General features: G+C 39.2%; 3 protein-coding genes across 3 annotated transcripts; 2 read left to right on the forward strand and 1 right to left on the reverse strand.

Annotated features, from left to right (window-relative positions):
- Nucleotides 1-14,235: 14,235 nt before the first annotated feature.
- MELLADRAFT_43776 (uncharacterized protein) lies at nt 14,236-15,881 on the reverse strand (the record flags this gene model as incomplete). The annotated part of the gene is made up of 2 exons (XM_007411148.1): nt 14,236-15,332; nt 15,416-15,881. The coding sequence occupies 2 exons, from the start codon at nt 15,821-15,823 to the stop codon at nt 14,334-14,336; spliced, it is 1,407 nt and encodes a 468-aa protein (XP_007411210.1).
- Nucleotides 15,882-16,069: 188 nt separating this feature from the next.
- Nucleotides 16,070-16,502, forward strand: MELLADRAFT_116744 (uncharacterized protein; the record flags this gene model as incomplete). Its single annotated transcript, XM_007410954.1, has 3 exons — nt 16,070-16,147; nt 16,215-16,286; nt 16,382-16,502. Coding segments are annotated over 3 exons (240 nt in total), but the record flags the coding sequence as incomplete, so codon positions are not given.
- Nucleotides 16,503-16,588: 86 nt separating this feature from the next.
- MELLADRAFT_63923 (uncharacterized protein) lies at nt 16,589-17,251 on the forward strand (the record flags this gene model as incomplete). The annotated part of the gene is made up of 1 exon (XM_007410955.1): nt 16,589-17,251. One exon carries the CDS (start codon nt 16,589-16,591, stop codon nt 17,249-17,251), a length of 663 nt encoding a protein of 220 aa, XP_007411017.1.
- Between the last annotated feature and the right edge of the window lie 115 nt (nt 17,252-17,366).

The raw sequence follows: 17,366 nt of genomic DNA on the forward strand, positions 1-17,366 counted from the left end.
ATTAAAAGGAATGATAATAAAGGAGGCGAAAATAATAAGAAGTGTTATGTATTAGTCGCAATTCTATTATCTGTATTGTTAGTATTAGTTCTATGTACGATGATTATGCGTCCTTTGAACTGGATGATGTTCTTGGGCCACGTTCCTCTGATCGGTCGCCTGCTGATTCCCTTGCACAACTTGTCCTTGATGTTGACTAGTAGGATTATTATTGTTGTTATCTAGCGAAGAGAGAAAAAAAAACTATATGTATGAGTACTTGAGAGAGAGAGGTGTATTAAAAAAATTCGATGAAAGAGAATTGTTTCTCTTACCTCGGTATTGATTGACCAGATTCTCTGGTGGATGTCCTTCGGTCCGGACTTGTTCTCTCGCAGTATCGTCTGAGCAAACCGAGTCAATCTCGATGTTTGCTAAAGGATCGATAGGGACCGGTGTATTGACAGTAGACTCAATGACAATCGGTTCCTGAGTGACGTTGCCGTAAGCGTCTTCGAAGTCAAGGATTGACCCGTCTATCGCAGGTGTTGACTGATGAGATCTGTTACCACCTACAGCTTGCTGACCGGATTGGTCGTTTGCTGGAGTTCCGTGGTTGGCTAGGTCCAATGAGTTAAAGATATGTGGAAAAGACACTAGGCGAAGTTGGTTGGAGTAAAAAAAAAAGTTTCAATCCAGGAATTTCAAATGTTAGTAAAACGAGATACTGGATTTAATGAATAAGGAAGAGTGATAAGAGAGAAAGGAAAAAAAAATTTATAGATATAGTGTTTACTTCTGATATAAAGAACTAAATTGATAGTTTCAAAGAGTTTTTGAAGTTCGATCAAATGACAAGAATGACTACGTTCTCGGATGGGAAACGATTTGTCCAAATATTTTTTGAAGTTGAATTGATGAGTCTTCTTATATGACTGTAGTTGTCGATCGGAAAGTTTCCTAGTCCTGTTTGATATCGGACTCACTATTTTGTTGACGTCAGTCTTCTTTTTTTTTTTCTTTTTCTTTTGAGATTAATTATTCTTTGATGTTTTCTATTACTTACTCATAAATCTGCAAGTCTTGTTTGTTAATGAGGTTTGCGAAGAAAAAGATGATGCTTGATGTTTCTCCGCGGCGGTAAGTTGGATTAGAATACTCGTTCGGATCAGGATGTAGGATCTCGTCGTTTGATATTTCTGTATTGGGAAATTCTTCGGAAATATTGAAAAAAAAGAAACAAAACAATATAATGAGACTACTATTGAGATGCGAAATATAACAACTAATGAGAGGAACTAATGAAGAGAATTGTGGCTTGTATCACTGAGTACAAGTACTTACTTTTTATTTGTTGGTTTATTTGGTGTGGCTTAATCCGATCGGAAAAGAATTCGATTTTCGATTCTGGAGTTGAGCTCCCCGTGATTCCTTTCCTTTGATTCGATTTCTGAGCGTTCGTCCAATATGATATCCTGATTATGATAATCCTTTTCTTTCGGTGATGTGATTGATTTCGAAAGGATGTTTCTTCCTTTTCTTTGTCTGGATATTCAAAATTCCACTTTCTGTGTATGTAACTACCCGACTCGTCGGTTCTGTAGTTGTAAATCCGGGTTCTTCTACTTTAAGGAATACTCGAATTGGGTATTTCAGCGTATCACTCAAAAACAAGAACCAAAAACAACACCAACAAAAATAAAATTGTAATATGACAGAATGAAAATATTAGATAAAAAAAAATTGAACAATTTTTGAATTGGCTGAGAGGGTGTTGATATGGATTGGGTGAAGTGGTTGATGATCAATCACAATACTCCAATGATCTGATTGTATGATTTGTAGTGATTCTGAACAAGAATTTGTGTTTGTGTAGTTGAATAACTTGAAGTGTTCTAATTTAGAATCCAAGTTATTAGTGATTTGTTTTTGGGTTGTCTAGTTCTATGATGTCTCACACTTTTGGTTAAAAAGGTAGAGGTTGAATTTTGGGTTTCAACACGATGAGGCCCCCAAATGTGAGGGTAGAGGACTTATTTGAGAACTCTAGGCTCACTAAATGGGTCAGGAGGGGTAGTATTACTTTTATGTATAAAGTTTATATTTCAATTATAATGTAATTACAATAAAATAAGACTAGAATGAAAAGAGGAAAGGGGAAAGGCTGGTCTGTTTGGATAAATCCAGACAGACTACAGTTAAGAGACTCCTGAAAAGGAGGTTTGTAATTATAATATATAAATGTTATAATTAATGAAGGATGGATCCCACAGTCCTTCCTTTAATCTTTAAGTAACTGATTAAAGAGTGAAATAAGGTCACTACACTGGTTGTTCTTAAAGTCACCAACTTATGGTTGTTCTTAAGGTCACCAGCCTGAAAGTACTTGTATGTAGGTCACTAGCCTTGGGTTGTTGGAAGGTCACCAACCTAAAATAGTTTCTACTTGGGGGAAGTAGAGGATCCAGAAGGAGTGAAGGTATTACTTACTTTTAATCAAGGAACAGATTAAAGTAATGAAGATATCACTAGTCTTATATTTATAAGACTCTTGATTTTACTTCAGTAGAACTTTAATGGTTCTTAAAAGTGGTGTGTAATAATTGCTTGGGGAGGAAATCTCTGAAGGCTGAGAGAGAAGAGGTTTATATACTCTTCTCTCCAAACCTAACTGTGGTGATATTTGCTTATATCACTACTGTGGTTTTAGGGTTTAATATGGTTATCACTAATGCTACATAATTACATATACCTGTTATGTATATTATGTAGTATAAGCATTTTCACTCTTGATACTGAGTTATGAGTTGTAAATAATGTTTTATTACATATTACATATGATTTTACATGTACGTGTATATGTAATTAATGTTTATATGTATTTTATTACATGTTACATGTGTTTTAGAAGCTGTATGTACATGTAATTAGTTGTCTGAAAGTGGTTATCTATGTTACAAGTTAGTCTTTGGGTACATACATATGTACCCAGGGCTGACAATATCAACGTGAGTACCATTCTTGTTAAGAATCATTGTCAGAACAACGTTAAAACCTTCCTTGATTCCTAACTCGTAGGCTCGAATTTATCTCAATCAAAGCAAATCAAGCTTTATTGTAACAAAGCCACCACAGTTTTACTCAAAATCTTATCCAGTAAGCATCTTTCATTCAGTTTAGTCCTCAATTTGTGGACTCAGGCTGACAAGTAAGGTGTGGTTGAACAACAAGAACTTATCAACCACACGACCCACAGCTAAGTTCTCACACAGATGGATGGGTCCCTTTCCAATTGTAAAACAAGTTTCAATGAATGCTTACAAATTGCTGTTGCCAAAGTCAATGGACCAGATTCATCCTGTCTTTCACGTAAATTTACTGCGTGAATTTACGAAAAGCAAAATCAACGGTCAAGTACAAGAGCCACCTCCGCCAATTACAATTCAAAATGAAACTGAATACAAAATCGAAGAAATATTAGACAAACAAAGCAAGAGAGGAAAAGTATAGTATTTAATTAGCTGGAAAGGGTATAATCCGGATCATGATTCATGGGAACCAGAAGAGTTAATGAATAATGCCCAAGAATTAAGTACAAAATTCAACATGAAGTACCCTCAGGCTGAAAGAAGATACCGCAGGGTACAGAGAAAGTTGTGAGGGTGAGGCTTTTTCCCATTGGGCTTTTTAATGCCAACCCGTGGAAAGATGCTGACCCATCAAGAGGGGGTTGAGACATAAAGGGGGGAGTGGTGTTATGAGCCATCTACAAGGCTATTTACGTATGCTTGTACTGTGTTGTATGCTCACTTAGATGCTGGCTTGAGGATGGCCTGTGCATCCTCACATTACAATCCAAATACCATTACAAAGGCATCTTTAGCGCCTTGCATTCCTACACGCCTGTTTGAGTCCTTACACACACCAAATCAAGACTACACATGATTGATCATCCCCCGTCAGTGGTCACCCTCCTCAATACAAATACCCAACTTCAACCTCAATTTTGATGCATGCCCATTCTCATTCATGATCAACATAATTTTGATTGTCTGCTTTGACTACCTCTGATTTTGACTTTCACCAATACTACTTACACCCCTTGCTCATCTATTGGAATTGGATCACTCATCTTTCATCTTGATTTTCAAAGCATTCCTGTCTCTTTCTACCATTGACTTCAAGCTATCTTTCATCACAATTCTTCTCGGTTAATCAATCATTTCTTCTAGCAGTGCTTTATTTACATTATTAATCTTTCAGTGTTGATGTATGTCTATACAAATGGATTTGTAGACATGTTAAGCCAAGAATGGAAAGCAAGAACTCAAATGTGTGGTGATCAATCAAAGATACAAGTTGAGCACAGGAAAAATTCAAAAGAAGGACCTTTGGTAATAAAGGACCAAACATTGTTGAGCATATGAATGATGAAAACCCACAAATCTGTGTTTAGCTCCAAGCTAGAGCTGACGACTGTAGGCCCAGTCTTTAACTTGGAGCTTAGACTTCTTTAGATCCAAGTTAAAGACAATGACTGTGCAATTTCATGTTAAATTACTTAACTTGGGCTAAAGATCTTTAACTTTAGCTCTGTTAACTCCAAATTTAATGCAAACAATTGCGGATGCTCTTACCTTTATTTCCTTATATCTTTTTCACCACACCTCCTTTACTATAGTTTCAAAGGATGTACATTATGAAATGGAACCCACTGTGTTGATTAAGCCATCCCCCATCCTGATCAGACAAACATTAACATATGTAATTACCTGAATACCTTCAATGTTGATGACTTTTGACCATTTTCACCTCTTTTCAAGTCTAATATTGATTTCTCTTCTATCATAAGATCATCTAAGATAAGAATAAGTATAAAAATCCCTTTAAAAACTCTTGGCACCATAAATCCCTCAATGACATCACTGCGCATTATTAATACCATAGTACACTTGTTTATCATCCTGGAATTTCTTTCTTTCTTGAATAATTCCACTCCTCTCTTATCAATAGCCATTATAAAAGTTGCCTCTGACAAATATTATTCTTCTCTTTCACAGTTTAAGCTTCTTGAACGCTCAAAACAATTAATTTTTCCAATCCCTTATACCTATGATTTTGATTTTTTTGTCAATTGTTTTAATTTCATCTTTCTTTCCATTCTTTTCACAACAGATTCCATTCTTGTAGGTACAAACTCAATGTTCTTCTTCATCAATTCCATTCTTACTAATTCTTTTTAATTAATTTTTTCTCTTTTACTATTTTTTTTGACTTTTTCTCTTCTAATAACTGTTCTTATGAAATGATGTAATAAATATATGCTTGAAATTATGATAACAACATAATTTATAAGCAACTTTGATGCCCTTTCTGACCAATGCATTCACTAAAAAAATTGATTTTGACTAAAACACAACTTTTCCACATAACTTTAAATTTTTTCTCATTATATAAGACATAATGAGCACCATAACAGACAGTTGTGACCAGGACCTGATTAGTAGAATTGAAACTTGTCTACTTGATTATTGCTGTCTGTGACTGCATGGATTTTCTCCAACAGTTAAACGGTGGTGGGCACACCCGCGAGTTCTCTACTTTCTCAAAACCTACCAATTTGACTGCTCCATAATCTTACCAATGGTGTATATTAGAGCTGATGATGAAACCTGTGCGCCGCTTTTGCACACAGATTTATCCCTATGCAATTTTTCTTTTTGGCTCTCAAGTTATCATAAAAAAACAATTTGGACCCAATGCAGGGCAAATACAGGCAGAAGACAACTGCACGGCCTAAAACCAACAAACCCTAGACAAAACACTAGATTTGCGGACAATTCATCAGAATTGATGACAAAACCATTCAAAACCCACAAGGAAGCCACCACACAAACTGTAGGTTTCTTGGAGGGGTCCGTTCCTCGAAGTCTTTAAAATCAAAACATGCTGTTACACCACATCACTTTACTACACCTTGCGTCCAATTAACCATGTCACCCTTGCTACAAACAAGCATTCCCGCTGTTGGGGCTGCCCTGAATCTGATGGACCAGACTTGCAAGATTCACCAGTGATTCTCCAACACGACCAAAACAGCTGTCCAGTACAAGACATGTTTCTATATGTGATTGCATATTGTACAGTTCCCTCCAAGTGATTTACGTGTTCATTCAAGTTTTGCAGTGGCAGGGCCAGGTTTTATCCCAAACCCAATGATTACAATTCCTAGGTGTGGGGACATGTACATGAACAGTCATGTTTTTCATTGATTTTTCCAGGAAGAATATGGCGGAATAAAAGGCAGTAAATTGTGTACATGACCATGTACATGTATATCAATCAATTTGAGAATGTTTTTTGCCATTCATTTCCTCACAATTTGCCTCAACAGCAAAGAACTGGAGAAAGTCAAACCTCTATATACAATTAACAATTACATATAGAAATACTGCCCATGGAGGAAGACTGTGTGGGACAAAAGTGTGAAGGAACATATGGCAGAGAGGAGTATCAATTTTAAATTATACAGTCGTTTTCAAAAAGCTTGCCGAAACTTGCCCGCAAAACTCGAGCAATTTGGCGGTGAATTAGCGGCAAGCTTTTTGAAAACGACTGTATGTATATTGATGAAGTTAGAAGATATTCAAGATTTGAGTCTCAAGTATAGTATAAAAATAGTATCTTTCATCTGTGATTTTTTTTTCAAACCCAATAACTCAGTCAAATTACATCATAAAGTTTCATGGACTATATATTCTTGGTGGGGAAATACAGGAGCAGTTTTGTACAGATTTATGACCTCATACAACATAATCTCAATTTTGGTGATATCTCAATAAGTTCTCAACATATGGGTGATATCCATTTGATATCCAATTCAAAACAAATTCAAAATATTCTCTTGTTGCTGGGGCGCATTGGCCTGCCAGTGACTTGTGATTGGGGGCTGTGAAAGTAAAGGTGGCAGTGTTGTTCTAGGTGCAGCTTTGTTTTAGGGAAGTGGCCTATGAATCATGACAAATGACCAGCACAGAACAACACTACCCTGTCCACAAGCAGGATCTTCTGGCAGTTATACATGCCCTACAGAAGTTGTTCATACTTCTCCTGGGGATGAAAATCAACTTCATGAGCCATCATCACTCCTTGATGTACCTCCTGAAGCAGCGGAAACTCAGCAGATGCTAAGCCCGGCTGGAAACCTGGCAGATTTTGACCTCAACTTCAAATACGTGAAAGGTACTGAAAACTCCGTTGCCACTGATGAATTCCAGGTTGAAATTGAGACAGTCTCCCCAGTCATCCTGGCCCAAGCTAAACTCTCCAAAGACATCTGGTCTTCAATGCTGGCAGGATACTCTACAGATCCTTTTGGTCAAAATTGGCAAAAAGTATTGCCTTTGAGGGAGGACAGCACTTAGGACAACGGCCTTTTATTTGTAGAAGGACGCCTAGTGCTCCCAACCAACAAAAGCCTACCAATCTGATTCTTGAATCACACTGTTGCTTGTGTCATCTGGGGTTCAAGAAAATAATCAGTAGCATTTGTAGAGAATCCTTTTGGCCAAAGATGGCTGAAGAGACAGTTTCGCCGGATTTTTTTTATTTATATTGACTTTTTTTCTTATTTTTGACAATCATCACCCGGATCTATCAAGATGGTAGACATCAACAAAATCTCACAACATCTCATTTTTCATTTCTATTCTCTGATCTCATTTTCCTTATTGTTAGGCTTTTGTTTGATTTTTTTACAAAACCTTTTTCTATTGCATCACCTCAACCAAACCTGAATCAGTTGTTTTGTGAATCAGTTTCCTTTTTTCCTATTTTCTGTCTTTCTTCTTTTTCTTGTTCTCTCTTTTTTTCTTTATAGGGGGGGAATGTGATACTCCCTGTCACTTGTTATTACAGAAAGTCTACTATCTTACTTAACATACCTTAGACCTAGGACTTAGCTCTCTATATCTCTCTTTCCAGAATGCTACCTAAACCTGACTTCTTAAGGATCTTTGACTGATCTGTTGTCATCATCTCTTTCAAGTCAGGTATGTCTTTATATATATTTCTCTTTGATCTATTTCTCCTTCTTGTAGAAGGATCTTTGACTGATCTCTTGTCATTGTCTCTTTGGAGTCACTGTGTAATTAAACACTTAGTTTGGTTCTAGAAAGATTTCCACCACCCTTGTGGTGTTGATGTCCCAATGTGCCTTAGAAGCTACATAATAACTTCATATACCATTCACCCTTCCTTTCCCTCAGCGAAGACACTCAAATTCCTTGCAACATCAGTATAGTCTGGCAGCCCAGCCCAGCCTTCAGATATGTACTTTTCCAACCCCTTCTCAGTGCACCAAAACTGAGGAGGCACATGTAGAGGGTCAGTCAAGGGGATCTGACACAGTCACATAACCCATAAAATTGTACTCCTTATTTTGATTTCAAGAACAAATTGACAGATGTAATGGAGGGCAGACATCCAATTTTGGACTATAACCCCGCAAGAATCTATACAACAACCATAAATGGTAATTCCCCCAGGAGCAATGAGTATGATTTCTTATAGCTCTGCTTCCACTCTTTTTTTGATAAAGCCATCCTCATGGTACCGCTTATGTAAAAGATAGCCAAGTGCCAAATTTTACTGTGGGATATTGAGCTTGCCCCAAAGCTTGTGGAGTGCATGATGAATTGGTGGGGCCAAGACTCAGTCATCTTAATTAATCAAATTTGGATCATAGTCAGACATATATGGGCAAAACAGCTTATAAAATGCACAACACTGCTCACCCTTTGGGACATGCACAGATATAATCTTGTTGGTTGATGTGCTCAACACAGTATGCATGCAATATCCACCATTCAAATCTTCCCAGTGGACACAAATTGTGTCTGGTGCCTTGTGGTTGACATCTGTTTGAGAAAATAAACATCAACCAACTCTTGATTCATTCTGATGACTATAAGTATTTGATCTGGGCTTACACCTTACAACATGGTTATAGTTTGGAGCTATGTAATGCCCTTGGCCTGCACGGTCAATAAATGCTATTCATGGAGTATTGATGGATCACAAATGCAATATGTATGTTATTACATTTCACAAGATCATCATCATCAGTGACAGCAGTAGTAGAATATCTTGACATTCCAGAAAACTCACCTCTCTGATTGATTGGATGACCATGGTAATTAAAACTAGTGTATGGGGAAATTGCAGCCCTCAGAGCATCAATATCAAAATTCCCATCAGAGTGATGTATGACATTATCTTGAAACCTGCCAACAGCAGCATTTTGTACTGCTGTCAATGTTGCTGAAATCCCCAATAAGTTTATGAATCACATGAGAACTCCAAGTTCATCTCAGTACTCACCTCTTTCACCTGGGAGATGTGTATCAAAGCTTCCCATATCTGCAAAAACCATTGATAGGGGTATGAAAATCCAGAGTGATTTCTTCATCGTATGGAGTAAACAATTATGTAAGATTTGATTGAATGAGTTAAAAGATATCAAGTGGAAAGCAGTTTAATCAAAAGTGTGTTAAATCATCTTTTGGTGGGAGGAATTGACCATTTTATATTGATTCTGTTCATCAAAAAAATCTATTGAAATCTTTCTTTACAAATGTTGATTATGGGGTTTCTATTCTTAGTTGTTTCACTGTTTGAACAAAATGATCTAAGGCTGTGCACATGATGGATCATCATCTATCAAAAACATCAAGGTGAGACAGAGAAAGCTAAACCGGTCAGAGCATGCTGCCTTTGATTTGCTGGAATATCATGGTACAACTATTTTCAAATCTTTATAGAACAAGATTGTGTCAATCTCACAGAGAACAGAACCATGTAAGGGGTCCCCATTCTTTGAGATATTGATAAATTTGTGATGTACTGCTTTATCAGATTATATTAGATAAGACTTTTCATACAAACCATCCTGTATTCCAATCAGCACAGTGGTATTCAACAAGCTCAAGAAGTCAGAACACACTTGTTTGAGTATGATATGACTTATCTTCAAAATCTTATAGATCAGGATGTTTCTGATTGATGAACAAAGAGCAACCACATGAGGGATTACTATCATGTATGATCAAGACTTGATGCACCACATTTACACATCACAAGTAATATTGAATAAGCTAGACAGGTCAGTACACACTGTGTCACTATATTGAGGTTATCATGAAATTATTATTATCATAAGGGGTCCTGAAGTCAAATATGTGACATTGGATGCCTAAACATGTTTGTAGGATGTGTTGGTGTATAGAAAAAAAGGTAATCTTGAAGCTTCTTACTTCCAAATCTGACAACTGAATTTCACTGTAAACATGCATACCAAAAGTTTTCCACCCAAATTATTTGATTATGAGGTTTCAACTGTATCCTGTGGGATCAAGTCTTGATGCACTGATTCAAAAAATCATTAGTGATATTGAAAAATCTCAACAAGTAAGAACATATGGTCAAACTCCTTCTAGATGACAGATTAATAAGATATAACTTATCCTCAAGGGCTTGGTGTAAATCCAGGTTGGTGTGGGATTACACCTTGCCAAAAATTTGGGTTGATTTATGCCAAAACTCAATTCTCCAAATTGATAATCACAATGAAACATTTGAGATCTTGTCTGATTCAAGAAATTTCTAATTTCTACCTGTATAAAATGTCCTTTTGAGCAAAAGAATTTTTCTGCTCAGACCGACTTTTAATCATTCTTACACCAAAGTCCAAAACAACACTTCTTTCAGAAGAATTCATCTGTCCAGAATGATGTGTCACAAAAACATACATCTTTGGGTGAAAGAATTCATACATCCCAATGAAGGTGGTTACAAATTGTTATACAACATCATGAGGGTCTCTTGACAACAAGGGTAAAATTATAAAGATCCAACTAAGTATTAGGATATGAGTATAAGAGCACCCACTATGGGTGCGGTAAACAGCAGTTTTACTGTACGTTTACGGCTAAAACTTATACAGGTCCACTATGGACCTGTCTTGGACATGTGGTCCCTACGACTGCATCAAATCATGAATCAAGCTTGTCTAACTTTACACAAGCTTGATTCATGATTTATCTTAAGATTTGACGCTTCAAATTGCAACCGTTGCTTGTTTTGTTGACTCTGCACATCCCACACATCATTGATTCATCACCACTTCAACATCTCATGCTTGATTTGCTCATTCGAGATCAACAATGGAACTTTGATTTGTATGTGGCATTAGGTGCAAAGTATTGTTGTACAGTTGTTCACCGCGTAAGACACGGTCTTGATATGAGTCTGGAGATGTTGAAGGAGACTTGTCAAAGAGGAAGTCAAAGGCTATTTTCTCATATTCTTTTTGCTCTTCATCATTATTTGAAGACTTCCAAAGAGCATTGATTGCTTGTTTCATTGAAGTAGATATCAAGATGTTTTCTTTTTGGATGTATTATTTGAAGTAGATACAATCTTCCAAGTTGTGATTTTGCCACTGTGGGATCACTTGATTCAAAGTGATCTATTGTTGGTAAATCACACAGTAAATCACTGAATAGTGAATTTCTTGCGGTAACTGATTTAGTTGTTACATGCATGATTAAATTTTGCGGTCGGGACCGCAAAATTTACGATAAAACATGCCCACCATAGTGGGTGCTCTAAGTGTGCACATTCAATTATAAGAGTTGTTCTATCAAAATCTCAGTTTACACACAAAAATAAGGATTCAGATATTGAGGTGCTTATTTGATTCTAAGGGTGTTGATATCAGAGTAATATAAAACATACTCACAAGAAAGATTATCAATCCTAAGACTCCAGCTAGGTGCAATTGACATTCAGGATCTTATCCACAGCAAGACACAGTCTTGAAACACCAGGAGAGAGCTCTTATGTAGCATAGCTGATTTCTCATTGACTGTGATCTCAATTCTAGAGGTGCAACCACAAAATATATGATGAATTTCATGGTTTTTTGTTCTGTTTACATCATGTATTGGTTGTGAAATCACATAAAAATCAAAACAAGCTCCATCCTGCTTGGCTCCCAATTTGCAAACAATGTTGGTTGAGTCATCAAATTCAAGTCCCAACTCTACCTATTTGAAAAGCCATAATTGGCTTGTAAGAATTCACTGATCAATGGCCCTAGCAAGATGCTTTGCTTTCCAGGCACCAGCATCAGCAGCAAGTGAGCAGATCATCGCTGTTGCACATGATGTAAACAAATAAGACATGCATATTCCCTTCCTATCTGTATACTGCTCTTGACTGAAACCCTTCTCACGACCCTCAGGGGCTCAGTATTAGACCAAGTCAAGAAACTATGATTATAAACCTACCAAAATTTCAAAGGAAGACTACTAGTATATGAATTATTTATGAATATATATTCACTATCATCCCTGGGTACTGGAAGGAAGACAGTCTCATGAAGTTGTTATGGCATCAAAATAACTCATGATTAAGGGTCACAAAAAACAAACTAACTTGCTTAACACTCAGTTTGATATCAAACAAACTTTGTTGGTTCAGACATCCATTTCTCAATGGTGTGCTACTGATTATGACCTCTGCATGGTCAAGAATTCTAGCATTCAAAAATTCTCAGACTCAAAGTAATTAGATAGCTTGAGATCTAGCTATGAAGGGCTCACATGCCTTGACAGGTTTAGATCACCACAATAAGCACAGACTTATTGTTATTTATAAGTGGCATATACTTAGTGTGGAATGGGGGTGGGCCCTTAGGCAGATATAGGGGACTCAGATATCCTCTGTCAGCCCTGATTCCAGTGTACAGGACCACAGACTAACAAACTCACATGTAGATATATGTAACTTCCACAGACCCATGAGAAAGCTACCAATTCCATCTCCTTTAGTATGGAATCTGGTTTTCAAAGTCACTCTGATTACACATCAAATACATTATCCATCAAATCAACACAATAATTGGTATAGATAGATACCAGCTCCCAGATGTGACATCGACCAAAAATTCCTTCTGGGTGCCTAATAATGTAATAGGATTGATAGGAGCACCCAGAAAAAATACATAATTTTGATATCTTTAGGCACACTAATAGAATTTGGTATATTCTAGCAAGATATGTTAACTGGATCTCATTGTCAAGGAATGTAGATGTTAAATGACAGATAATTTTGGGTATGCAATAAGCAATGTACAAAAATTGCTTATATGTAGCTCACAAAATATGGATCTCGGGTCAAAAGGTCTTCTGAATTGAGTCATAAAAAAATCGAGGACACGCCAAAGGAGACTTCGCGTCAGCCTTAATAGCTCAGTGGTAGAGCGTTCCACTCGTACGACAAGAAATGGAAAGGTCGGGTGTTCAATCCACCTTTGAGGCACGGTCTCTTTTGCAACTTCACCGGCGCTGTCCTGGAATCCGTCTGTATCTTCCAGTTTTGTGTGGGTCCAAGCTGGTCCAACACACCGTTGCTTGATGTCACGTTGTTGAGTAATGTTGGCAAAGAAATACCTTTTGGGGTAAAAAGCGGCGCAACTGAAAAACACCTGATAGTGAATAACGAAGGTAGAAGGCAACAAGTTGATCTTTGACGGCAACAGGCTTGAATGAAGATGAGATCGATCACCGACACAAGCGTGTTTGTTACGTAGTAATTGGTGATGTCATGCCTCTGATTGGGTGTGGACGATTGCATTGGGAGAACTTGGAAAGTGATATTTATTCAATTGCAGTCAAGAATTGGCAGATATACTACTTCGTGTTTCATGCTTCGTGTTTCATGCGTCATGTTCTAGCAAGTTGATGCCATGGATGAGCAAATTGTTACAATTGTAAATTGACAATTACAAGCTATTCGATCAAGTTGAAAAACCTGTAATCTGCAGCCTATGAAGCAAATAACAAGAAAAAGATCCAGTATGGCCTTATATAGCTAGTAGTCTCCTGATATAATCAGGCAATCAGCAATAACAACTTTGGCTAGCATCCGCCCTTGCAGCTGACTATGTAGCCGAGAAGAAAGAAATGTTTAGAAAGGTCTCTTACATCTGGACTCGACAAATGTGTTTGCGCGAAGGCAACAGGGACTTATATTCTAGATATCTAATCTATCAGCTTAGAGCCTGTACCAAGTTTGGACAAATTCATATATAGCAGACAAGATTCCTCACATCGAGACCATTCAAGTTGCGCGCGTGACTCGTGTGTCCTGCGGATAGCATGGAGGAGATAACAAGGTATGACTCACACGAGATTGGAGAAAGGCCGTAGGTTCTTTTCATTTCTTACATAATATCATCAGGATGTAGACTTCAACAAGGAGATTCAAAAAACTTGTACAGAGTGGAAGAGTCAAAGTGGATAATCTTTGACATGAAAGCTTTTGAGTCGGACAAATTGTTCAAACCCAAACTTGCTAAGAGTGACCCCTCTACCAGAGTTTTTCCAACCAGTCCAAGCAAGATCAGGCGAAGGGTAATCGCAGCGATTGACAAATACAGTACCAGCTTCAATTTGTTCAGCTAGAGTCTCGGCCAATTTGACGTCCTTGGACCATAAGCTAGCTGTGAGTCCGAATTCGCTATCATTTATCAAATTGATCGCTTGAGTATCATCAGTCACTGACATAACTGGGATGACCGGACCAAAAGTTTCTTCGCTCATCACTCGCATGTCATGCGTCACCCCGGTTAGAAGAGTCGGTTTCACAAAGTTACCGTCAGAAGGTGTCGTCGAGAATGTGGCATTCTCAGGAGTGACGTCAGATGCACCGGACGCTAAGGCTTCGCTGATATGGGCCTCAATCGTCTTCTTGCTTTGTCGACTAATCACGGGACCAAGCTGAGTGGATGGGTCGAAAGGGTCTCCTAATTTGTATTTGCTCAAAACAGCCTGGACTGCCTCCACAAAGGGTTTGTAAATATCGGAGTGTACATAGACTCTTTCGATAGAGCAACAGGATTGACCGGAATTGAAGATAGCGCCGTCAACAATTTCCTCAGCTGCCCATTTCACATCGGCATCTGATCGGACGTATGCTGCGTCCTTACCGCCTAGCTCCAGCCCGATGGGAACAATACGAGATGCAGCAGAAGCTTGGATGGCTAGTCCTCCAGCCAGGGATCCAGTGAAACAAATCAATTTCACCAGCGGTGACTTCACTATAGCCTGAATAGGTTCGATCGAGCCCGCGTGAAAAAAGGTGATGACATCCGGTGGTAGGCCAGCCTCGAGAAAGACCGCTTGGATGTGCTCAGAGATAGTCGGTGTCTGGGGAGAAGCTTTAAGAATCACGCTATTGCCTGCCAGGATTGCGGGGATGAGAGCATTGACGAGAATAAGATAAGGGTACTACTGTCCAAAGTTTCAAAAGTAGTTGCTCATATATCAGTGAATTTTGGAATTAAGGGTATAATTCTTATCTCACAACGCACGTTCCAAGCAAACACAATCAATACAGGACCTAAAGGTTCTTTTCGTATGTACCTTCGAAATCCAGCTTCAGGCTCCCCAGGCGTATCCGCAAGCGCATCCTGACTTATTCGAACCAGATATTCACCACGAATGATGGCAGTAGCAACCTCCTTGGCGGTGTAGGCAATGGGACGACCCATTTGCTCGGTCAGATCATGCGCAAGTCTGTCTTTCCTTTCAGATAGAAGTGAAAGTGCTTTGGTTACGATCGCTTGGCGTTGACTGAGAAGAGGATGAGTTTGGCGGAAGGACTTGAAGGCGTTGGTCGAGGTCTCAGGTATGGCGGCAAGTTCTGTAGGACTAGGCCCAAGACGCTCAAGTACGGGTTTGTTAGTCAAGGGAGAGATGGTGATGATACGTTCTGCCATGCTGAAGATAAATTCTTGAGGTTGAAGATGAAGAGATGTAGTCTTGGCTCTTGAAACGTCTCAATCAGTTGACGTTTCCTCTTTTCATCGGCTGAGCCTGCCGGCATCTCACCTCACTCTCAGCCGGTACCGTCGACAGGACTACAGTGCGGATATCTAGCAGGACTGCTGGCTACCGGCTGTGTCCGCTTCGATGGCTGCAGCCTGCCACTCCAGTGCCTCTCTTCGTCTTCAGTATTTTACCCACACCGGTGACAGTCATCGACCAACATTCGTTATGCAAGCTTCATCCTCATCAGCTGCGGAAAAACATCGTAGTAGGAAGTTGAGTTCAATCCTCAATTGCAAACCCGCACTTGTTATCGAATACTGAAATCCAAATATGAAATAGCTTCTACGGCCGCACACCACCCAAGCTACCCAAGAGCAGGACGGAAATCGAGATTTTAATTGAGCGCCATCGGTCAGCACCTCGGCCACCCTTCCGACAAAACTTCCCAGTCAACCTTTACTGACATGGATATATCTGATGACACATTGCGATACTCATATTAATAGTTTTATACGAGATGTGAATGAAGCCGACCTGACTTGGGAAGATCGACTAGCTAAAAAAACGTATGATCAGCTGTTCAAGGACCTTGCTCTATGCGATCTTTCACGTTGGAAGGAAGGAAAGGTGAGTGTCTCGACTTGTCTCATACATCTTTTACTATAGGCCTGACGAGTCACGGGCGGGGGTGGAGAGGACTTTGGCAGATCGCAATGCGTTGGAGAACCTCTGGGGAAGTTTTAGATGGCAAAGGTGACTCAACTTGTGCAAATCTGCGCTGCAAACACCACACACCAAAACCTAGTGTGGCATCGAATGAGTTTGGTCAACAACATGCTTTCATTTCACTCGATGGTGGCCTTCCTGCTTCTAAACCCTCAGTGGCTTTACAAGTGATGCAGACACAATTTGGCTATGTCGAAGACGGAGCAAAAAAGATGGCAGAAGTAAAGCTGAATCTGTGTCAGAAGTGCGCCAAGAAGATGAAGGCTTGTGCCAAACCATCTGAACCGGTAGCGCCAAAGCCATCCTCGTCCTCGCTCGTCGCCAGTCGCTCGACAGAAATTCATCAAGATCCCGATAGCTCAGTCGTCAGTCAATCAGAAAGGGCCAATTCTTCGCGACCTCGCAGGAAACGCTCACGATCGACCAGCCCTCGCCGGCGTAGGTCTCGTTCAAGGAGTCCTCGACGTGAGAAGCCGTCGACATGGCGTGCACACTCTAGATCGCCCACCTCAGATCGACATGAGCCGCTCCAGTCTCATGGGGAATCATCACAATCCAACAGCCATATCCAGTTGAACGGTACCGAACAACCGAAATTCGAACCTTATCGATCGACTATTGCGCAATGGCGGAAAAAAAGCTCAACTTGAACGACGGCAAGGCAAGCTTTTGGCTTCGAGCTGGACACGAATGATATTTTGGAAGATTGTTGATGTCAGACTCAAAGTATAGATTGTCGATTCAATCCTGAATCTAGTGAGTCGG

Source organism: Melampsora larici-populina, assembly GCF_000204055.1.
Source record: "Melampsora larici-populina 98AG31 unplaced genomic scaffold MELLAscaffold_23, whole genome shotgun sequence".
NCBI classification, from domain to species: domain Eukaryota; kingdom Fungi; phylum Basidiomycota; class Pucciniomycetes; order Pucciniales; family Melampsoraceae; genus Melampsora; species Melampsora laricis-populina.